The sequence below is a fragment of the Octopus sinensis genome, unplaced genomic scaffold, assembly GCF_006345805.1.
Source record: "Octopus sinensis unplaced genomic scaffold, ASM634580v1 Contig06833, whole genome shotgun sequence".
NCBI classification, from domain to species: Eukaryota; Metazoa; Mollusca; class Cephalopoda; order Octopoda; family Octopodidae; genus Octopus; species Octopus sinensis.
In genome coordinates, this window is record NW_021829590.1 from 7,501 (window position 1) to 32,307 (window position 24,807).

Consider the following 24,807-nt stretch of genomic DNA (forward strand, 5'->3'; position numbering starts at 1 on the left):
TTCCGGTCAACACACCCAGCTGCTGACGTCATCCCACACGCCACCCTGATCTTAAAGATCACAATCTCTCCGCTCCATGTCGTAGTCCACCATCCAACCGGGAGAGCGCCTTGCTCGTCGAGATCTTCTCAAGCTGGGCACCTCGTTCTCCCCCTCTCCAGAATCGTCGTCCGTCAAAGCGATAAACCTGCGAAGGTCCAAGACGTGTCGTGGCGTTCCATCTATGGATACGTTGTTTCTGGAATTGACCGCCGTCACCGTTCCTCTGCTCCATTGAGCGTGCCTTTGGTGGCTTAACCCAGACTTCCTCCCCTATTTTCACGCGAACGGGTCCCTTCTCTTCTTCGTGATCCTCCGGAGCTTTGCTCAGGTGTCTCCATTCATATTTGAACACAGCTCTCTGCAGCACAGATTCCTCAGCTTGTCCGGATCGGGGAGACAAGTTGTACCAAAAAACTGCTTCAAGCGGCGAAATGTGCCCTCTTTCCGCTATGGCCTTGACTGTCCAATGGTGCCTCTCCACGATCCCGTTACCGCTCGGCCTATACGCTGCTCTGAACAAGCGTCGCATATTCCACCAATCAAGCATAACCCTAAATGCTTCCGAACGAAACGCCGCTCCGTTGTCCATCAGTAGTTCTTCCACGGGACCTCTCTCTAAGAATATCCCATTCAGGATCTGCGCGATCTCGTCAGCAATGCCCGATCTCAACTCCCTCCAAATGGCCAGCCGGCCCGGCCCGCAGTCGACCATGGACAGGTACATTCGCTGACGGTAGTGTGTCACATCCACAGCTAGCCTTTTCCAGTTCTGCTCCACGGAAAGGCTTCCCTGTTCATGCCCACACGGAGCAGGGTCGATGGACTGACACCTGTCGCAGCTCCCGACCACCTTCCGGATGCTTCTCCTAGTGACGTCAGCATCAATTTTCTTCGCCAGATACAGGGTCCTGTCCACACCCAGGTGATGCATAGCATGCAGTTTCTTCAGTTCAGAGTCATCCAACCGACATGCCGCAGCTATCCCTTTCGGGGCCTCCTCCGGTTCTTCCAACCACGCTCTTTTCACCCAGGTCAGTACGTCCGCCCTGTTTTTCTCCGAAGGCACGAAAACCATGCTCAGCTTCAGTCCGAACTCGGCGATCAATTCACCTAGAACACCTAGACGGTGCTTCACTAACATCTCCGCAGCACCTTTCGTCCGTACTCTCCTTTCACTGGTGATTACCGATCCTACCCAGCCAAGCACAGTGGCCGAATCCGTCCGGATTTCAATCGTGCGCAGCCCTCATTTCAAGGCCAAGTTCACCCCTTTCAGCACCACGTCTAATTCGGTGACGTTGATGTGGTTGAAATCATCTGCTTTCTGAAGCCAGGCTGCGTCCTCCACCGCAGCGCCTTTGATTGCCAACACCACCCCTATCGCTATACTGCTGGCATCACACCAGACGGTCCCGCATTCCGTCTTGGGCACGTACCAGTTCCCCCTGACCGGGTCTTCCGCTCTCATCCTCTCTAGGATTTCCTGCATCATCGCCACTGTCCCTTCTCCCACCTTGTCACCCCACCTCTCCCCTTCTGCTCGTCTCTTGGTGTAACTACACGCCATGCGCAGCCATCCAGCGATCAGGTAGTGACTGACCAACTTCCCACACACCGAGAACAGCTCTCTCCTGCTGACGCTGGAACTCAGCTCTGGGATCTCATTTCCTCTCCGGAACACCAATTCACCCGATCCAGCTCTTTGCAGCTTCAGCCCCAGCGTGGCTCCCCTTTCAATCGACTCCGGTGGCTTAGCAATCAGTCCGAACTTCTCCAGATGACTAACTACCTCGTTGGCTGGCACTACAGTTTCGTCCACCAAAATGTCGTCAATGGTGGCCTTTCTAATCTTGCCGTCTTTCCCTAGGACGGACCTAAACACTGCCGCCATGATCTTCGGTGCGGAATTCAGCCCGAAACCCAGCCTGGTTAGACAATACGTCCGGCTCTTGTACCGCACCAGCTGATATCGCCACAGTTTGTCGATCACATGGAACTGCATGTATGCCAATCTCAAGTCGACAATCGTCGCTGCCTCAGTCGACTGTCTCCACTTACGTAACGCCTCGCCACAAACGTCTGTCGCCTCACCTCTCGTGTGACACGATATGTGCTGGTTTAGCTCCCTGAAGTCCAGCACCGGTCTGACTTTTCCCTTCGTAGTCTGCACCACCGCCATCAGGGGTAGCACTCCGCCCACTACCTCTCCTTCCAAGGGACAAGGACCCCTTCCTCGATCCACCTCTCCACCTCGTCTTCAAACTCGACCCTGGCGTGGCCTTTCAGGGTATGCTGGTAACAGCTCACCCTGTTTTCCAGCGTTGGGGGCTCGTCCTTCCATCGCCACTCTATCATCCACCGCCGACCATCGAACGCCGCCTGAAAGTCTTTGTCCTCGATGGTGTAAGCGGCGCAGTCCCTCGCGGGGCTCTGCTCTCTCTGGCGATCCTGACTTGCAGTGCATGACGCCCCCACGCTTCCAAACATGACCTCATTTCCCACAACACTGACGCCACCGAGGCAGTTGATGGCGTCCATCCCCATCACCTCCATCTATCACGCATTCGGCCACAATTGCCTGCAGCCTTAGTGTCGCACCGCACACCACTATCTTTACCTTGCTGCTGCCTCTGCAATGGATTTCGCTGCCGTCGACCGCCCGGACACTACTCACCCCGTTCCATTCCTTCGTCACCCTCGAAGTCACAAGGGTTGTCGTACAGCCCGTATCCACGAGGGCCTTGAACGTCTTCCTCTCGGCCTCCACGTCAATCAATGGCAGCGTCTCCAATAGTGCCTCTACTCGTTTGCGGGGAAAGTTCGAGAGGCAGCAACTTCCCCACGGTCGTTTCCCTGGTCGCAATCACGGGCAATGCGCCCTGTCTGCCTGCATCGATAGCAAACGGGACCCGGCTGCATACAGTCCCGCGCCATGTGAGGTCCCTGGCATCTAAAACACCGTCCTGAGAACGGCCGCTCTCGTTGCATGGTAAGCTTCTGTACGTCTTTCTCGGGACGTCGTCCGTCTTTACGCACCTCCGTCACCGCCATCGCTATCGCCTTCCGCCCAGAGTGTCTCGTCAACACACGAGCCTGAGCCACAAGTTCGCTCAGCGGCATCTTTTTAATCTCGGGCAGTCGTAGGTGAATCCCTACATCGTCGGGGAACCCATTCACAAACGCCAGCCGGGCTGCTCTCTCCAGCCCTTCTCCCGCAAACCCAGCCAGAGTCGCTAACCTTCTAACTTCTGATGCATAGTCATCCACTTGGCCTCCCGTCCACCTGATTGCACCTAGCTTAGCAAAAGCTGTGTATTTGCATTCCGTGTAGGCATCCCGCAAGCATCGCTCTATGTTCTCCTCACTGAGCCGTTCCTCTTCATCCATCTCTAGGTATAGCGTTAAGGCGCTCCCTTCTAAATACAGCGCCATAAGACTCGCCACATCGCTTATACCTTGCAGTCTTGCCACCAGCCTGATTTTGTGAATCCAGGCCACTACATTGCCTTCGCCATTAAAAGGTCTGACGACATCGCTGGTGATCCTAATTTTTGCAGACATCGTGGCAACGAATCATGTTCAAATGTAAATGTTTAAGAACGGCCAAAATAGCTTGTGGTGCGTGCGCGATTTGAATATAAAGGCACCTACCTTCTCTTCCTCGCGATGGAGACCCTCCAGTGGTAACTAGTCCTTCGACACAGCCCTGACACGAACACTAACGATAGCAGCTGCTAACCCAAACCCTTAGCGATGTCCTCACACGTCTTGTCACCTGGATGACCCACGTTGGAAAAAGCCCAATTGACCGCTGCCTGCGCACGCCTGACAGCTGCCCCTTCCGGTCAACGCACCCAGCTGCTGACGTCATCCCACAACCATAGAATACGTGTGTGTATATAATATCTCTGTAACTTCAGAGTTCAAAAAATCATTGTGTTGTGTCCTGTGTAAAAATTGTAACTAATTAATCAATGTTTTATTCTTTCTTTACAGTTCAGTTATTAGCTGAAAGATAACCATCTAAACATCCAACTGAAAAAAACAATTGCTCCAACCAAAAAAAAAAAAAAAGCCATCCCACCAATGTGATCTTATAAAAAATGTGAACAGGGAAAAAAACCCCAAGAAAATATGAATTATTATGAAATCCATTTCTTTGTGAAATGTTATTTTAATATGTGAAATATACAGAAATTTGATAACCATATCTGCCTACCTTCATGACATGCTTGTTGACAGTAGTGTTGTTGACAGAGTAAAAGACGTCTACAAGGCTGCCCACATGACCATACTTTGTCAGAGCAGCGTCGCATTTTTGCTGGAGACTGTTGGCAATGGCAGAGAGCTTTCAATATTTTAGGACATGGAGGGCAAGGACCTGAATATAACCCAGCGACAAATTATAGTACAAATATATAATACATTTAAACAACACTAACATTTAACATTACTACCAAATGAAAAGTTTTTTAAATGGGAAGGGGGGAATGCTATGAATTTACAACAAAAAAGAAAGATTTTACACTTTATTTTAAAAAAGAAACTAGTTTCTTCAACATATTATTACATAATTTTAATTGTTACACAAGTAAGTATAGAAGCAAACTGATTGAAGCATTATTATTATTGTTGTTGTTGAAAGGTTTAGGAAATTTTTGCCTATTATCAGTGAGTGTATATTTAGTAAAGATTGAAAATGGCTTTAGCAGATATGTAATTAATATATTAAATTACCTGGATGGCAGAGTAATAAACAACAATGTCCACAGAGGGGTATTAGTTGTTTTCCACATGTCTGTCCACAAGAATGTGGTACTAACCATGGATCAAAACGTGGGTCTTCGACTTGACCGCAAAAACATTTATAACGAACCGGACAGTCTTTTTGTTTATATTCGAATCTGCATTTTGGGCTAGAAGAGAAAAAGGAAACCTCATTTTTTTAAACATGTATTTCTATCTTAAATAGAAAATATGGAAACTTTTCTATGATAAACAAGAGAAATTTTCATTTGAGGATTTAAAAATTAATAACTTCTATCCATTTTCTCTGTTCACTGTGCCTGAGAGAGTCATAGAGGCACAGTCTCAGGCGCCACCCCCATGGGGTCCTATCAGTAGCAACTGTCATTACACTTTCCAGCTAGATTCTCAAGCACGGCCAATGGAGATTATGGATATTATCCAACCATCTCATTCTTGGTCTACTACTAGGTCTCCTGCAAGTTGCCTTGCAATTATTTCCTGTAACATTCTAATCCCATGTCCTTGGTACCCGAGCTACGATCTCTCAATGCTGAGAAGTAGTGGCACTGAGCAACACACCCTGATGAGTTACACCAAATCTTCTTTGGAAGAATCCAGTTTCAGCTGTTTGTATTCATAATTGTACTCTTTCAGTCATTACCCAACATTCATGACCATAGGTAAGGATAGGTAAGAAACCTAATTGAATTTTTTTTTTTATCAACATTTCCTCAACTGGGGATTGAATGCTGGAACTGGCACATTATAATACCAGCACCTGCAAATCTAGCATCCAATTCAGGTTCTTGCTTCCCACTGTTTCATGTGGTACTTCAACTTCTCTTGACTTCAGTGTGAATTAATTAACTTCTAACGATTAATTCAAAACTGAAACTACATAAACTTTCTCAATTAGACAGAATGGTGTGTGTTGCATAACAAGGACTTGATATAATGAATGTAGTAGACTCATTCTAAATACAATAGAACAAAAATTCTTTCGGTATTGTAGCTATTATTATTATTATTCAATTAATACACTGTGTCATGTTGAGTCTGCCTGAAAATTATGTTATGGTTTATATGTCCATGGAATGTGTCTCCACTTACACATCGTTTTACAAGCAAGAAATTCAGTTGATCAAACAGCTGAATTCCCATTATGAAAAGGCAGAAATCTTCCAATCAATCAAAATAAATTTTCAGAATGTCAGGTTACTAGAGACAAGACCATTTTTTTGTCTTTTTTTTATATAAAGATAGCAACAATCCTACTAATTATGTTACTATAACTTATTTACCAGATATAAATAATGCTAGTTAGAAAATCTCTATAAGAGATGAAAGCAGTAATTATATTGAGAATGTGAGCTGAAGCAAACTACTGCTATCTCTAGTGGACGAGTATCCACCACTGAGGATGAGCACAAAACTGTATGGTCCTGTGGTTCTGTCGCTGGAAGTTGGTAGAGGTTCACTCCCCTGTTTGCAATATATACTGGGTGCAGATTGCATCAAGCAACCAGCTGGACGAGGTGTCTTCCTTGGGATAAAATGGTAGTAATGTTGGTTCCTATGAAACAGCCATGCTGAAGTGATGATAAACATAAATAATGCTACAATGCAAAAAAATCATCCATTGTTTCATTTAATGATTTAAATGACCATGGGAGTCTACAGCAATTAAAAAAATGCCAGTATGGAAGGCGGATGTTAAACAACCAGACATTGATAAATATATCCAAACATAAATGTATGTATATACATATTTCTTTCTCTTTTAGTTTCAGTCCAAGGACTGTGGCCATGCTGGGGCACTGATATATATATATATAAGTTATTTGCTAACTACAAAACGAAATTAATATAGATGATTACACCTGTTTAAGTTGATATATTTTCAATATTACATATTTATGAACAACAAAGTCTGGAGAAAAATATTTTTCTTGAAAATTCTGTATTATTTATTGTAGGAATCATCAGGAATTAGTAAATTGGTGCTAAGCACAAGATTAATTTTTAATTAGATTTATGGTTTTTTTTTATATGTACACTCAAACTGGGTGCTATTCATGTATTCTTGCTCTGCCATCCAACAGAAGGTTTAACACCACTTAAAGTTATAAAGCTACACTTTTAAAAGGACTATAGCTGCATGATTAGAATATAACTAACAAACCTGATCACTGTAGCTTTGTAAAAGTGGCTACTCCATGCACCATAGGTAAAAAATAACTTGAAGGTATTAAACAAAAATGAGTTGGATGGCTTGACAAGGAACTGGCAAGGCCAGAGGCCACACAAAGTTCCATAATCTGTTTTGGTTTGGTTTCTACAGCTGGATACCCTTTCTAATGCCAACTATTTTAGAGTGTACTGGGTACTTTTTACATGGTACCATCACCAGTTCATTTTATGTGGCACCATCACCATCAAATAATTTTGATATTTGTTCTTTTGTATTCCATCATGTTTTTCCATTATATATATATATATATATATATATATATATATATATATCATCATCATCGTTTAACGTCCGCTTTCCATGCTAGCATGGGTTGGATGGTTCAACTGGGGTCTGGGGAGCCCGAAGGCTGCACGAGGCCAGTCAGATCTGGCAGTGCTTCTACAGCTGGATGCCCTTCCTAACGCCAACCACTCCGAGAGTGTAGTGGGTGATTTTATGTGCCACCGACACAGGTGCCAGACGAGGCTGGCGAACGGCTACGCTCGGATGGTGTTTTTTATGTGCCACCGACACAAGTGCCAGACGAGGCTGGCGAACGGCCACGATCGGATGGTGTTTGTTACGTGCCCACAGCACGGAGGCCAGTCGATGCGGTACTGGCTACGGCCACGTTCGGATGGTTTTTTTATGTGCCACCGGCACTGGTACCACAAAGATACAAATTCCATTGATGTTCATCTATTTTGATTTGGTTTGATTTTGGTTTGATTTTCACTTGCCTCAACAGGTCTTCACAAGTGTCACAAGAAGGAAGGTATGCACAGGTGGACTGACTACGTCCCAGGTAGGGGCCACGGGTTATGGCCTCACTAGTCTTGCCGGGTCTTCTCACGCACAGCATACTTCCATAGGTCTCGGTCTCTAGTCATTTCCTTGGTGAGACCTAAAGTTCAAAGGTCGTGCTTCACCACCTCGTCCCAGGTTTTCCTGGGTCTACCTCTTCCACAGGTTCCCTCAACTGCTAGGGTGTAGCACTTTTGCACACAACTATCTTCAGCCATTCTCGTCACATGACCATACCAGCGCAGCCGTCTCTCTTGCACACCACAACTGATGCTTCTTAGGTTCAACTTTTCTCTCAAGGTACTTACACTCTGTCGATTATGAACACTGACATTACACATCCATCGGAGCATACTGGCTTCATTTCTTGCGAGCTTACGCATATCCTCAGCCGTCACGGCCCATGTTTCACTACCATGTAGCATGGCTGTACGTACACATGCATCATACAGTCTGCCTTTTACTCTGAGCGAGAGGCCTTTTGTCACCAGCAGGGGTAAGAGCTCTCTAAACTTTGCCCAGGCTATTCTTACTCTAGCCGTTACACTTTCAGCACACCTGCCCCCGCTACTGACTTGGTCACCTAGGTAGCGGAAGCTATCAACTACTTCTAGTTTGTCTCCCTGGAACATGGTAGAAGTTGGTCTCTGCACATTTCCAGTGTTTATTGCTCCTGAGCATCTGCCACAGACAAAAACTATTTTCCTAGTTAGCCTTCCTTTGACATTGCTGCACCTCTTATGTGTCCATAGCTTACACTTGGTGCACCTTATAGAGTTTCTACCTACACCTTTTTTACAGATCGAGCAGGGCCATCTACCTGAAGTCGTTTGTGATTGGTCCACCTTCCTACTTATAAGGACTTTGGTTTTGGCTAGGTTGATTCTAAGGCCCTTCGATTCTAATCCTTGTTTCCACACCTGAAACTTCTCCTGAAGGGCTTATTTTAATTTCCCTTGATCAAATCTACCCATAAGGTTTAGTTGGTACAAGGCTGTAGCATAAGACACTTGTTCTGCAGTAGGACTAAATCCAGAACCATGTGTTTGGGAAGCAAACTTCTTAACCACACAGCCGTGCCTGCATACGTACATGCACTCACTCACACACACACACACACACAGATTCCACATAGTTTCCACTCATATCCATTTACAAGGCACTGAAGCTGTTTAAAATAATAATTAAAAGAAAACAGTAAATGTTTATAATAAGGACACTTACCAATACCAAGGAATATCCATTTCTTCAACATTTTCTTGTTTTAAGTTTTGTTGATGAACACCTTCACGTACCCACTTTTGGATACACTGAATGTGAAATATGCAGTAACATCCTTGACAGCACCAAATCTATAAAGGAAAGGCAATAGAACAATTGTGCAATGTAATATTGTGAATATAAGAGATTTAGGAAAATTAAGAAATCATCCTACTTCAAAATTATTGAGTGATAATTTTAATGATAAAGTGAAATAATGACAACTATATATTTTTTCTGGTTGAGAATACAGGAGTACTACCAAAATGAGAAAGCAGTCAGTTGCAGGGTTTACTGAGTGACTGAAATACTGTGAAATGAAGTACTATGCTTAAAGCTTGAGAACTGAACCTGTAACCTAATGATTGTGAATTCAACTTCCAAAACAATATGCTATGCATCTTTATACAGATTAATGTAAGGAAGGAAAAGAAAAAAAAGCAAACGAGGGAGCCTGTAGGTGGTCACCCGAGTTGCTAGAAATAACAGCTAAATCTTTCAGATTAGTTCTTTTCCTCTTAGATATGGAAAGGATACATTAGGATGGAATGTCTTTGATTATAGGTTTGCTTAACAGTGTTGGCCCAAGACTATATTACTACTGTAACAACACTCATTGTGAGAGAATTTGCAGATATCATTAACAAATAAAAAATACCAATAAACCAAAAAAAAAAAAAAAAAAAACTTACAGCATCTGTCTTCTTAATAGATTCAATACAAACAAGACATGCTGAGGTGTTGGATCGAAATGAATGAAGTAAGTCTTCTTGTGCTTTAGTAACTTTATTTACTTCACCAGAACCTATAATATCAAAAACAAACTTACAGAAATTTTTTGAGACGACGACGATGATTCATACATACACATTTACACACATACACACACAATGTAATGTACATAAATACACACAAATACAATGTAAAATAATTAAATCTTAATAGCCTGAGTTAGTTGTTACTTTCATACTTTGTTGACTACATTAGATAAAACAATCTATAATGAGAGCATATAAGGTATAATGATTTGAAAATGTTCATGAATTCTTTATTTGTTTCACTCTAAAAGACAATGAATACCCATTCTTCGATAACTAACACCCCTGACCTCAAGCTAGATATACTATGGTGTGTTTTCTTGTTTCATTGATCCATGACAAATAAAGAAATCAGTTTTTCCTAGATGAGAATTGAAATTTATACAGAATTTATACACTCTATTGTACTAGCGTTATAATTCTTGGTCATCACCATTATTTGGTCGGAAGACAGCAAAAATGATAGATAGCTAACCTAGAAATACTTCATATTAGATTAATTAGTTCAGTGTTTCACTGTTCCCCATAAGCAACAAGAATATATGAATGAAGTGATCAATACATATTCCCCATCTTGCTCTCCTCTACTAAAAAAAAAATCAGCTATGCAAAGTAAACTGTTATTTTAGTCAATATGTACACACACACACACACACACACATCATAACCATTACTATCAGTTTGATTCTCATTTGGAACTTTTTCTTTTCTCCTTACAAATAAACATCAAAATTTTCTATTTCCCATTTTGTATATATCCTAATGCATTATCTTTATGTAAAAAAAAAGGTTAAAAACTACTACTACTACTACCATCACTACTTCATATTGGTAATCAAATAACAAACAATTCATAAAACTGTGAAAGAGACTATTTTCAATTTAAAAAGATTATTTTACCATATGTTCCAGAATATCCTTTAAAAACAGTGTCTAACACATTATCAGCCAAATCATCTTCAGACGAATCACTTTCCTCAAAATGCTCAGGAGCTGACTGTAAATGTCTTTGAATTGATTCTTGCATTTGTGAACTAGCTTTTTGAAAGCGTTCTTCAGCACTGTTTTCTAATCCATTTTTTTCAGTAACTAAAAAGAAAGAAAAACAAAAACAAAATTTGATCAATGAAGCCATTTAATGTTTATTGAAAGTGGAAAATAAATCACTTAAAGAAATAGCCATCTATTCTAAACAACATACCTAAAGTATCTAGCCTTCTACATCATCTTATGTTGTATTTCAAAGAAAGACCACTCAATACTGCTTGCCCTAGTTGGCCAAGCTAAGAAATATATATCAGTGTGACATAACAAAGATCTTTAGCTTCATATGCTGTAAGCATGTTTCTTTACCTACAGAGATCAATGCTTTCAATTACAAATAAACTATATTTGTAAGATAGAAAAATATTATTTTACACCACTCAATAACTTAAAAGAGCACAGGCATGACTGTGTGGTTAAGAAGCTCACTTTGCAACCATGTGATTTCAGGTTTAGTCCCACTGCATGGCACCTTGGGTGAGTGTCGTCCATTATAGTGCTGGGCTGACCAATGCTTTGCGAGTGAGTTTGGTAGATGGAAACTGTACAGAAGCCCACTATATACATATATAAATGTGTGTGTGTGTGCATCTCTCCTACTGTTGCTTGACAGCCTGTGTTGGTTTGCTGATGTATCTGTAACTTAGACAATCAGCAAAAGAGACTGATAGAATAAGTGTCACACTTTAAAATATAAGTACAGGGTAAATTTGCTTGACTAAATTCTTCCAATGACTGAATCAAGTAAATCATAAAAGATGAAGACTAGCAAGTCCATTTCAAGACTTTTAAATTAGTGAGAAATACACAGAACACTAATAGTTTAATGATCATTATTAAAGCTAAGAATAAGGTGGTGTGCTGGCAGAATTGTTAGTACACTGGGCGAAGTGCTTAGCTGTATTTCGTCTGCCACAACATTCTGGGTTCAAATTCTGCTGAGGTCAACTTTGCCTTTCATCCTTTCAGAGTCAATAAAATAAGTATCAGTGGAGTACTGGGGTCGATGTGATTGACTCATTCTTCTCTCCACAAAATCCAGGCTTTGTGCCTATAGTAGAAAGGATTATTATAGCCAACAGTATTAAATTTGAAGTTATCAAGCAGTAAGATCTCAAATGTAAATATTGTTCAATATAATATTATGAGTAGCAGCTCTAATTTAGCTTCCTTTATAATAATTAACAGCAACTATTTAAAATGAAATATACTATAGATTGCACCAATCACTGAAAACCCTTAATCCACTATATCAAATGCTTTAGATAAGTTCAGTTAGAAAAAAACATATAGAGAATCATGGAGGGGTTAGTCAATATCATCATATAATCTGCTGAAAATTTTCTCATATCTATATCCACTCTTGGAAATTTCAAGTTATTGAATGAAAGGTGACCACTGAAACAATGTAGCACAACTTTCTCATTTAGTGTCATCATGATCCATTGTTTCTAACAAAAGTAATTATTCTTGGAAGACTGAAATTTGGAAAAGTTTCCATATATTATTTTTGATCTTTTCAGTTATTGGTAAGGCCATTCTAGAAACAAATTTTTTCGAAGAATTAAAAAAAAATTTAATTTGAATAGTGAATAGTGAAATATATCTTCTCAAAATGCATGTTAGCATGCAAGGATTAGCTACTCAAGATAAAAAAAAGAAATTTTATCAAGGCTTTTTTTCCCCTCCGAGACACATGATTAAATTTTTCTCTTTGTCCTGTTTATTGCACCTCAACAAACTTGCAATATATGGACTTGTATTAGCTGAGTCTAACATCTTTTATAAATGGACATCCTATTTCATTCTTAAATCATGTCAAAATTCCCAAATTATTGATATTAATACAACTATAAAAATAATACCAGCCAAATAATAAAATTTGATTATCATAAAACAACAACAACAATACACTCTCCAAACAAGTTCCAAGCGATTTCATACAGAAATGTGTAAATATGTATGTGTCCATATAAGCGTACATGCCTCATAATATAAAATAAAAAAATATATTCACTCTGACTGCTTCACTTCCAAGAGCCTAAGCTAACAGAACTGCATCCATTCTTATCAACATTTCTAACTAACTATTAACCCATACCTGTTCAAATGAGCAACAGTTTTGTCCAGTCACATCTATTTCTCAGTATATGAGGATTTAACAGTAAAAAACACAATCAATAAATTATGAATTTAATTTCTATTTTTATTATTTTTTTTACATACCAGGAGGCTTTTTATGCCATGGATTAGGAGGAATGTTAGGTGAACAGGCAGCATTTACTTCAGGTTTGCTAGATTCATTGATTTGGTTAAATCTTTTGCCTCGGCTCCCTCCATTTTCTTGTATATTTGCAGGTGGATTACTTGAAGCTCGCCCTCTCCCTCGACCATGTCCTTTCAAGAAAGCTGGCTTTTTATCCATAATGGATTATCTAAAGAAAGAAATTAGGATCATTAAAGTCAAAGTAGATTATTTATACTCTTTAAACAAGATAATCAAAGGAACTTATTGAAATATTATCAACTAAAGGAAAGCTTACCTGATTTAACGTAATCCAAAAATATTTCTAGTAAAAAAGGGACTTCCTTTTCTCCATATAAACTTTTATATTCTCTTTGGATATTTTCTACTTCAGAAATTATACTAAAAACAAAATTAGAAATAAATAAAAATAAACATGTAAATATGAAATATAGCTATATGTAGCACCAATTAAATTGTCAAGTTGTCAAGTATGAAATTTGTAGTAAGGTATATGGTAAACTTCGACAGCTGCTCATTTTGTGTCATTATTATATTTTGAAAATCTTTATAAAGCTTATATAAATCGTTTTTTCTATTTTTGTTTAGAGATGGATAAGTCAGAAATTCATCGTTTTGAATAGGAGTTCTTTCTTGGAAATACAACATCACAGGTAGCTCAGAATATTAATAGAGTATTTCATTCTAATGTTATTACACAGCAGAGAGTATCAAATTGGTTCGCAAACTTTCATTCTGGTAACTTTGACCTCACAAATGAGCAACGTGGTTGACCAGAAACAAAGGTAGATAATGACGAACTGAAAGCCACTGTTGAGTCAGATCCATTTCAATGTGCCTGTGAATTATTGTTGTTGTTTGGTGTTGACAAACAAACAATATTGACTCACCTAGTTCAAATCAGTAAAGTGAAAAAGTTGGATAAGTAGGTTCCACATGAACTCAATGAAAATCAGAAACAGCAACATTTGGAAGCTTGCATTATGCTACTTTCTCATCACAAAAATGAATAATTTTTGAATCAAATTGTAACATGTGATGAGAAATGGATCCAATACAACAACCATAAATGTTCAGCACAATGGTTGGACAAAGATGAGCCACAACAACAGTCCAGAAAGCAAAATTCACCAAAAGAAGCTGATGGTACATGTTTGGTGGTCTGGTGCAGGTGTGATCCATTATGATTTCATTAAACCTGGCACATCAATCACAGCCAAAGTACACTGCAGCCAACTGGACCAAATGATGTAGAAACTTACAAAGAAACAGCCTAGATTAAGCAACAGATTCACCCCTATTTTACAACACCAGACCACACATTGTGAAAATGACATTAGCGAAACTACAGGAGTTGGAGTTGGAAGTTCTCTATCATCCATCATACTCACCTGATCTTGCCTCCACTGACTACTACTTCTTCCAGGATTTGGATAACTTTTTGATAGGAAAAAAATTTAATTCTAAGATTTTATTGCCTCTAGATTGCCAGGCTTTTACAGTTCTGGGCTGGACAAGCTACCGCTGAAATGGCAAAAGTGTATTGACAATATGGGTGCATACTTTGATGACTAAAACTATTCCTTGTATTTATAAAACATTAGTAAACTTTTTTTCTTTTCTACAAATTTCATACTTGATGACCTAATAATAATCTCCACTGAAGTTGCTTGAAGAAAATAAATTTAAAACTAGAATTTTCAAATGGTGTTAGATATTTTTAAAGACAATTTTGAAATCAATATAGGTTCTTTTTTTACTAAGTGCAATGGCAAAATTAGTAGAAGAGAAAAACATAGATGTGTGAACGAAACCCAGTACTTTGTCACTACTTTTTTAGACCTAGGATGATGATGTGATGAAGTAAAGTAAAATTATCATCATCGTTTTTACATCCAGTTTTCTATGCTGGCATGAGTTAGAAGAAAGTTATTGAGACAAATTTTCAACAGCTGATACTCTTTCTGTCACCAACCTCCATTTATTTTTGAGTATTTTTCATCCCATTGCTCCCCACTTCTGTGGAGCTACAAGACATTTGTTTACTAAAGAATCTAAACAATGTCACTTATTTTATTGTTCAGAGGTTGTGTGTAACAACACACACAACAGCTTTCTGTACAGTTTCTGCCTACTAGTTTCACCCACAAAGCATATATCAGTGTAAGGTAATACCTGAAGACATGCCCAAGATGTCACAAAGAGGGACTAAGCTCAAAACCATGTTGCTGCAAAATGAATTTCATAACCACTCAACTATGTCTGCATCAATATATCAAAGTGAATATTCTATGATATGATCTATCTCATTACAAGTCTCCCAAGAATTATCGATGTCTCATCTCGACTATCAAGCTTGCAAGATTTAAATACAAAATTGAAAAAATAAATAAATATGATTCATTGAAATGTGTTATCTCAGTACCCCAGCACTTATTAAGGATGTGTTCAAAGAATAATATAAATTTAAAAAAAACTGTAATTCAAAGATTAAAAGGTTTGAAGCATGGTGTTTCATTGATAAATATCTATGTAGATTTATCTTTGCATTCTTTTATAATTCAGATTAAATGTTAATCTTTCAATGATTAATAAATCTAAAAGACCAAAGACTGGAGGTGTTTCGTGTTGCAAGACAGTGTGTGAGAGAGAATTGTGATGTGGTAGGAGAGAAATGTGTTCGCATGGAAGATGGTTCACTTGCGCTAAATGAGGATGCAAAGAGAGAGGTTTGAGACGCCACTATGAAAGGTTGCTGAATAAAGAAAATGAATGGGATAAAGAGAGTCTGCTGAATGTCGACCCAACAGAGGGACCAGCTATCCGAGTTGACAGTTCCTTGGTAGTTAAGGCGATTAGAAGCATGAAGACAGAGAAAGCACCAGGCCCATCAGAATCACTGCAGAGATGCTCAAAATATCTGGTAGTGTCGCCTATAGCCTAGTCCCGGTATAGTTAATCAGGTGATACACGAAGGAGTCATACCCAATGACTGGTGTAGCAGCATAATAGTCAACTGCTACAAAGGTAAAGGTGATGCCCTAGATACAATAATTACAGAGGTATCAAGCTGTTGGATCAGGTAATGAAGGTTACGGAGAGGGTCATAGCCCAACTAATTAGAGAGAGAGTTAGTTTAGATGAGATGCAGTTTGGGTTTGTGCCAGGGAAAAGTACCACTGATGCTATATTCCTGGTAAGGCAGCTGCAGAAGAAATACCTAGCCAAAGATAAGCCCCTGTACCTGGCTTTTGTTGACATGGAGAAAGCCTTTGACAGGGCCCCCTGATCCCTTATCTGGTGGTCAATGGGGAAACTAGGGATAGATGAATGGTTAGTGAGAGCTGTGCGAGCCATGTACAGGGCCGCTGCTAGTAAGGTGAGGGTTGGCAACGAGTAGAGTGAAGAATTCCGGGTAGAGGTAGGGGTCCACCAAGGCTCAGTCCTCAGCCCCCTCCTATTTATCATAGTCCTCCAGGCAATAACAGAGGAATTCAAGACAGGATGCCCCTGGGAGCTCCTCTATGCTGATGACCTTGCTCTAATTGCTGAGTCACTATCAGAACTGGAGGAGAAGTTTCAGGTGTGGAAGCAAGGATTAGAATCGAAGGGCCTTAGAGTCAATCTAGCTAAAACCAAAGTCCTAATAAGTAGGATGGTAGACAAATCACAAACGCCTTCAGGTAGATGGCCCTGCTCGATCTGTAGTAGAGGTGTAGGTAGAAACTCTATAAGATGCACCAAGTGTAAGCTATGGACACATAAGAGGTGCAGCAATGTCAAAGGTAGGCTAACTAGAAAGATAGTTTTCGTATGTGGCAGATGCTCAGGAGCAATAAACACTGAAAATGCTCTGAGACCAACTTCTGCCACATTCCAGGGAGAAAAACTAGAAATGGTTGATAGCTTCCATTACCTAGGTGACCAAGTCAGTAGCAGGGGTGGGTGTGCTAAAAGTGTAACTGCTAGAGTAAGAATAGCTTGGGCAAAGTTCAGAGAGCTCTTACCTCTGCTGGTGACAAAAGGCCTCTAGCTCAGAGTAAAAGGCAGACTGTATGACGCGTGTGTACGAACAGCCATGCTACATGGCAGTGAAACATGGGCCGTGACTGCTGAGGATATGCGTAAGCTCGCGAGAAATGAAGCCAGTATGCTCCGATGGATGTGCAATGTCAGTGTTCATACTCGACAGAGCGTAAGTACCTTGAGAGGAAAGTTGGACCTAAGAAGCATCAGTTGTGGTGTGCAAGAGAGATGTTTGCGCTGGTATGGTCATGTGGCGAGAATGGATGAAGATAGTTGTGTGAAAAAGTACCACACCCTAGAAGTTGAGGGAACCTGTGGAAGAGGTAGACCCAGGAAAACCTGGGACGAGGTGGTGAAGCACGACCTTCGAACTTTAGGTCTCACTGAGGAAATGACTAGAGACCAAGACCTTTGGAAGTATGCTGTGCGTGAGAAGACCCGGCAGGACAAGTGAGACCATAACCCGTGGCCTCTACACGGGATGTAGCCAGTCCACTTATGCATACCGTTCCTCCTTGGGATACAAAACTCTACTTGTGAAAACCTGTTGAGGCAAGTGAGAATTGAAATCGATCAACATCAATGGAAATTGCAGCTGTGATACTAGTGCCAGTGGCACGTAAGAGAACCATCCGAACGTGGCCGTTGCCAGCGCCGCCCCGACTGGCCTCGTGCTGGTGGCACGTAAAAAGCACCATCTGTCTGTGGCCGTTGCCAGCCTCACCTGGCCCCCATGCCGGTGGCACGTAAAAAGCACCATCCGATCGTGGCCGTTTGCCAGACTCGTCTGGCATGTAAAAAGCACCCACTACACTCACGGAGTGGTTGGCGTTAGGAAGGGCATCCAGCCGTAGAAACATTGCCAGATCAGACTGGGCCTGGTGCAGCCTTCTGGCTTCCCAGACCCCAGTTGAACTGTCCAACCCATGCTAGCATGGAAAGCGGACACTAAACGATGATGATGATGATGAAAAGAGCTATCTTCCACACACATGTATAATGGTTTTCAGCAAGACAATTGAATTCCATACACTAACTTCATCATCCTTCTAGAATTAGAAGCAACAACAGGTTATCAAAATTATTATTATTATTAAGAATTAACTCCATGGAAAGAACAAGAGAATATACAAATTCTGAATACAAACTGAAGTTAGAAACGTAGTGGCGATTCAAAACTAAATCACTAGGTCACCAGTCAGATATCACAAGCAAGCTACTTAGTATCATATGATCAATTTTTTACCCATCTGCATCAAGCCACCACGAGATTCAATCATCCAGAATCTTCTGCTTTTGGTGCCTAAATTCTTTGCAGAGTGTTGAAACCGGCTGACTCTTTCATGTCTCAATCTCTTGCAAGGCAGAATGTTGTGGCAGCTGTGCAATATGCCTCCATTTTGCCACATCAATTGGTTTCAGATATTTGTGCAGACATGTCCAGGTTCTTGGACAGATTGAACTAAACATTCACACAATGTCACACAAAGTAACTTCATTGATCACTGCACAGTTTTTCCTTCTCTCCCAGTATGTAATTACTGCTGTTACTATTTGTAAAATACCAACACATTATGAAATAATAAAATCTGTTAAATGTCAGGGTCACCAGCCAACAGCAGAACAACTACACTACAAGCCACAACAAAACAAAGCTACTACAGTGATCAGATCTACCTTGTATAACCCTAATGCAATTACCAACAAAGCCACTGGATAACAAAAATAATAGTTATAGCTGAACAACTACATTGAACTTCACACAGCCAAATTCTGCAGAATAGGTTGTGTATTCTCTCAGACCTGAAAGAAACAGTGTATACCTGTTATGTACAGCCTATAAGTCTTTTAGAAATGTTTCTGTCAGTTATCTTTTTATTCTGAATTCAGGGACTATTCAAACAAAAGTAGTCCTAAATTTGAGATAAATAAGTTCATGATCTTCCTTGTTCTTTGGGTTATTTTTTTCATCTGTGTCATTTGAAACAAGCCATTTCGATTTTGTCTTCTTAAGACAGTGTTTAATAATAAGGTCTCTCTCCTCTTAGCCTGGAGAGTTTTAAACACTGGTGCTTAACCCCAGCTTTTCTTATTAAAGCCAATGAGATAAATCATCAACGGGAGAAGATATTTTAGATAAAATGGGCACCTGTTTCTAACAACAATCTAAGTTGAAAATAAACTGTTTGTCCTTGGTCAAGAAACACGATGAAAAAGGGCAACAGTTAAGTATTCACGACCTTGTTGCTTCCCTTGTCAGTTGATTGATATATAAAACAGTGCAAAATGACACTCTATAACAAGACCATAGAATATCTAGTTAGAGAGATTCTACACTAGACATGGGGCACTTTTCCGTGAAGCGGGTCACGAGATATGGTTCATCATTAGGCGGACCGCATTACTAAAAAAATTCAAGGTAATTTTTAGTCGTGCTACTCAGAAGTCCAGCGAACAGCAGGCTGCCCGTGACTGATCTACACAATTCACTCAATCTGTCAAAAATTACAGCCAAATCTCCATATCATTTTAGATTAAAAAAAAAAAAAAAGCGCATAATGTCATTCTGAGTGAACAATGTTTTCTGATACAAACGTGATTTTCTTGTTTGAAAAGTACATTTCTTTGATGACAAGTCTGCTCAATCAGGGTTGACTTGCGGCTAAACAACAACCACCATTGAGAAATTCGTTTACATGACACATAGCAGCAGACACTGTTTCAAGTCCACAGGGCAAATGAAAGGAGGTTAAGAGGTTATGACGAAGAAAAAGTAACCAGGCCCTAGACTTTGAAAAAAAAAACCCCCAAAAAACAAAGAAATGTTTAGGTGTGAGAGAATGAAGAAAAGCCATATTGCTACGACAGGGGATAAATAATGAAGAGACTAAAGGATGGATGTTGTACAGCTGGGTATAAAAAATTGAACTAATTGAACAAATATTCTTACGTCGACACCACAGGGATTACGGTCATGCTGGAGCACTGCCATCTGGTTATTTGTTCGGACGATAGGTTATAGTTTATTTTCTACGACTTAAAAGTACGTCACATGTTCTAGTTTCAACGTCAGATTAGAGTGAACCTGTAAATGTGTGCGCGCGCGTGTGTTTGAGAGGATTTCTTTTTTTAAGTACGTGTAAACGAAATGAAATTTTATTACAATTTAAGAAACTATACAGTATTTTGCATTTAAATAAAACATCAGAAAAACGTTTGAAAACATGATTAGAACTTAACCATATTGTTTAAAAAACAGGTGGGGGTGAGTTTCCAAATTACGATAAAATGTAATCGACAATATTGAAATTAACTAGATTAGTGTAGATTATAAATGAATATCACAACTTTTAAAAAATATATAACACTAAAGAAATACAAACAGACCCATGTCCGTCAGGTAGAGAACATCTATTACAACCTCAAGTGCAAGAGATGTTCACAGAGTGGAAGAAATTATTTTACCGTTAAGAAGTGGACAAGTCCAACGTATCGGGAGAATCCTTCGCGAAAGAGAAAGAGAGAAATGAAAAGTTTACTGAAATAGCAAGCTAGAGAGAGAGATAGAGTGATTGGGGATGAAGGAAAAACAGTAAAGATTCAGTTGATAAAAATAAACACACTTTTAGATCAATATATTCATTCACACACTTTCATGTGTGAATTACACGCTCAGCAAAATCTCAGCATATTGTCGATAAGGTTGTAAAAGTTTAGCCCAAGGTAAGCCCTCATCGAGTAATGATTTTTAACTGTTTCAGTTACAAACACTACTGTGTGCATGACAAGGGGCGTTTTCATTAGACAGTAGGATGTGAGGTTGTAATTTGAGGGATATTAGGTTGCATTTTTAGCAGTTCGAGAAACACGTAGACTCTCTCTCTCTCTCGTTGGCTTATATCGGCCATGCGGTGTTTAGTTCTTGGTCAGCCCTGAACTAACAGAATAACAATCATTGACGTTCTAGCTTGTGTCCACCGTCTTCTTTATTGAGCCGTAATGTATCCAGAACGATATTATTGAATATATTCTTACTTTTTAAGCTATTAGGATGTGGTTTGAGGGAAATCTGGAATCTATGGCGTTTTCCTTGGCTCGTATTGTCTTGCTGTTGTTTAACTCCAGTTCAACTTTATCGAGCAAACTTATGATCAAAGACAGTCAAATCGTGACAATCCCGCCTTTTGTAGAAGAGTGTATCCATTATCCAGGGAATCTTTTCCCCCTTTTTTAGGGTACGACCCGAAGGAAATTTGGTTGTTAGTTCAAGTAGCTCAAGCGACTTAGCAGAGGTTCACTTCATGTCTTGTAACATCCATCGGGGTTGTTGTCAACTGACAGGCGATGCCAACTTAACAACAGGGGTGACAGAAAAGTACCTAAGGAAAGCGATTATTCTCCATATACAGGGTAAGGTCTAATATACATTAAATAGCGGCTTAGAAAACTTTGATCAACTGAAATTATCTACATATCTAATCGATAAAACTTTTTAAAAATCCTTCTTCTGGAGGTGTTGCAAATTTATCCCAAACAAGTATGGGAGGTAACTCCAATAATATCAGCTAACCGAAATATTGAGGAAATAAACAACAGAAGTAAAAGTGGATCTTGTCTGTGAAAGGAACTAGTAAAAGCCAAGAACATGTTTCGGTATTATCAAACACCCATCAGCGAAGCATATTTTACTCAGTTGTTTCCATCATTCTGTTTAACATCACCACCTTCCACGGCGTCCACTCTTATTTTAAAGTATTCGGGTTAGGTCACTTCCCTCCTTTCCGCACCCTATTCTTGGTGTCCTTTAATGGTCCATGGGCACTGCTTTCCAACTTGACTAATGAAAATAAAATATAAAAAGACCTAGAAATTACCCTAAGACTTGCCAATTGAGTATAAGATATCTCGTGGAAAAGGTCTAATAAATAACATGAAATATGGGTGACCGATAATAAAGTCACAACTTTATTCGAAGTGTCCACTGCTTTCACTATCTGCATTGCCTTTCTTAGAGATAATGAAGCTGATATTACTGTAATTATTGTTCATAGTTCATTGTTATTTTACTTAGAGTTTTAGACGTTCAAAAGATTTCTCAACTTATTGCCTTGAATAATCTCAATTAATCGAAGCTTTCCAACCAGTTTTGTGTGTGTGTGTGTTGCATATCTAAGACCAGTGCCGCCTTAAGCCATGGAGACAATGGCCAGTTGACTGGAAGCCATCACTTGTCTAGGAGCTCAATTCTGATTTGTGTTGTGGCCTGCTGTCAATAATTCAGTTCTACAGGGTCCAGTGGTATGATTTGCCCGGGTCCCATAATGGTGTTCTGTCACCCGAACGAACACGACCTTTCAAATAATACCATTTGGTCTATTCAGTACATTTATGTTCACACTGAAGAATGATAATATATTTTTGCAAATTCAAAAGTGAAGCGTATTTGGATTTATAAATTCATTGAAACGTTTGGAAGGAATATTACATAAAGTTGGTCCATATGGACGTTTTAAATCTTCTTTGAGGCATTAGATTAAATATTCATGTTTCTGGCCATATATATTGCTGTATTATTATTATTTAAAAGGGAAGAAAATAGTACAAGACTTGTCGGAAAAAAAAATCACATCTCGATGGAAACCTGTTAAAAATTATGATATAATTACGTTCATGTGCCTACACACACACATATATGTTCGGTTATATTTGTCTATTGCATAATGGTCGGTAGACTCCTTGTAATCAGAATAAAATACATACATCATACATTTATTTGCCCAAGAGAATGTATATTAACATAAATAAAATAAAAAATCCTGGAAAGAGAAAGTAAATGGAAACATGTATGTTGGTAACGAATTTCTGACGTGTCGCATTATATATATATATATATATATATATATATATATATATATATATACATATATATAGATATGGTGATTGCCACTTCTTTACAGAAGGCCATCTTATCAATTAGTAAATGCCGTGATGGGATCTTATATGATTAGCAAGTCTGCTTCTGGACGAATACGCCTTACTGCAGATATTACATTTTCAGGCAGTAAGGTGTCTGGAATTGAAGTCAAGTCCTGTTTACAAAGTGCTCGTTTTAAGATGGAGCGTTCGATTCTCAGTGTCTCAAATACTTCACAACCACCGCAGATCACTTCTTTCCAAACCGATCGATTTTTCGTCATCTGCTCCCAGTCTTCAACATCCACACTAAAAGTCTTAAGATCGTTTTCGACAGCATCTCTAAAATGTTTCTTATGTTTATGTATATATAAGTATGTGTATGTATCGGGCAGTACATCACGTTCCATAAGACAGACATGTCTTTGAAAAGTAGCGACAAGATATGTTTATTCTGGAATGATTATTCACATATTAACAACACAATTTGAATGAGGAATTATGAAAGTAGGATAATATGATATAATATATACGAAAAAAATACGAAACATTGTTGCATTCATATTTAAATATACTTACATTTGTTAGTGAAAAAAATTGCAACAAAGCAGACGATTAAGTTATCGGCAGCCATAGTATGGAACATTGCATGATGGGAGTTTTAACTAGGCTAATTTTTATTTGTTTCTTTATTTGTGTATTAGAATGCAACACTATTATTATTATTGTTGTTATGAATTTTTAAAAATATCAATATGATTTGTTGGAACACCAAAATTCTGAATTAATCTTTAAAAAATTGAATTAAAAAGCCAATTGTATTTCATTTTTAACTTTTAACTGTTTAAGCGACAAAAAATGTAAAAGGTCACGGGAACGTTGATTTGACGACGAGGGTAGGCGAGGCAACTGGTTGGCGTCTTCCAAGTTATCATTTCTAGATTATTCAAATGACTGAGAGGAAATTTAAATAACTTTTCTTGCTAAGTGTTGCTTATGAATCCACATAAGGTTAAAAAAAATCCGGGCGGAGACCAAGCCGCAAGGTAAGTTAAAAACATCTAAAAGCTAGGTATTTTTGTTTTCAAAAACAAAAACATTTGGTCTTATTAAGAGACTAACGTTAAGTTACAATTTTACCTCCTCCTCCTCACGCTATCCCTCTTTCATTCGATATTACTGCCACCACGTTACTCCTCTTACCTCTTTGTCTTTCTCTTTTTCACTGTCACTCTATTCTTACCTTTCTTTTCCCTCAGACAGACACATTTACACTCAGACATATTACGCGCGCACACACACAACTTACAAACATATACACACACATAATATATATGTACATATACAATGTCTACTCTAAATACCTTGGAAATTCTATATTATATAGTTTGTACACGCAAACAAATGTATGTATACATCGAACAAAATATTGGACTTTTCATTAAAAGTCTAGTAATGAAAGAACCTCATAAACATTACACAACACACACATACACGTGTGTATACACAGACGTGTTTGTGTTATATATATATATATCCCCACAAGCTGTATACACAGCCACCCAAATGTCTGCCTTCACTGTCACCAACATACCATTATCATCGTTATTGTACATGGCAACCAACCGATTATTGTTGCTCTTCTTAATAAT

At 39.3% G+C, this 24,807-nt stretch overlaps 1 protein-coding gene across 4 annotated transcripts in view; it reads right to left on the reverse strand.

Annotated features, from left to right (window-relative positions):
* Window positions 1-23,883, reverse strand: part of LOC115227663 (NF-X1-type zinc finger protein NFXL1-like) — a 24,498-nt gene extending 615 nt beyond the window's left edge. The window contains exons 1-9 of one of the 4 annotated variants that reach the window (XM_036498686.1): window positions 23,735-23,850; window positions 20,708-20,745; window positions 13,494-13,597; window positions 13,177-13,385; window positions 10,807-10,995; window positions 9,781-9,893; window positions 9,053-9,180; window positions 4,780-4,958; window positions 4,262-4,423 (exon numbers count right to left, since the gene is read on the reverse strand). In XM_036498686.1, coding sequence (XP_036354579.1) covers window positions 4,262-4,423; window positions 4,780-4,958; window positions 9,053-9,180; window positions 9,781-9,893; window positions 10,807-10,995; window positions 13,177-13,375 — 970 coding nt within the window. In that variant the 5' untranslated portion in view covers window positions 13,376-13,385; window positions 13,494-13,597; window positions 20,708-20,745; window positions 23,735-23,850. Of the gene's footprint in view, window positions 1-4,261; window positions 4,424-4,779; window positions 4,959-9,052; window positions 9,181-9,780; window positions 9,894-10,806; window positions 10,996-13,176; window positions 13,386-13,493; window positions 13,598-20,192; window positions 20,325-20,707; window positions 20,746-20,865; window positions 20,885-23,734 lie in introns of those variants that run through there. The other 3 variants (XM_029798421.2, XM_036498687.1, XM_036498685.1) reach the window with 3 other exon arrangements.
* Between the last annotated feature and the right edge of the window lie 924 nt (window positions 23,884-24,807).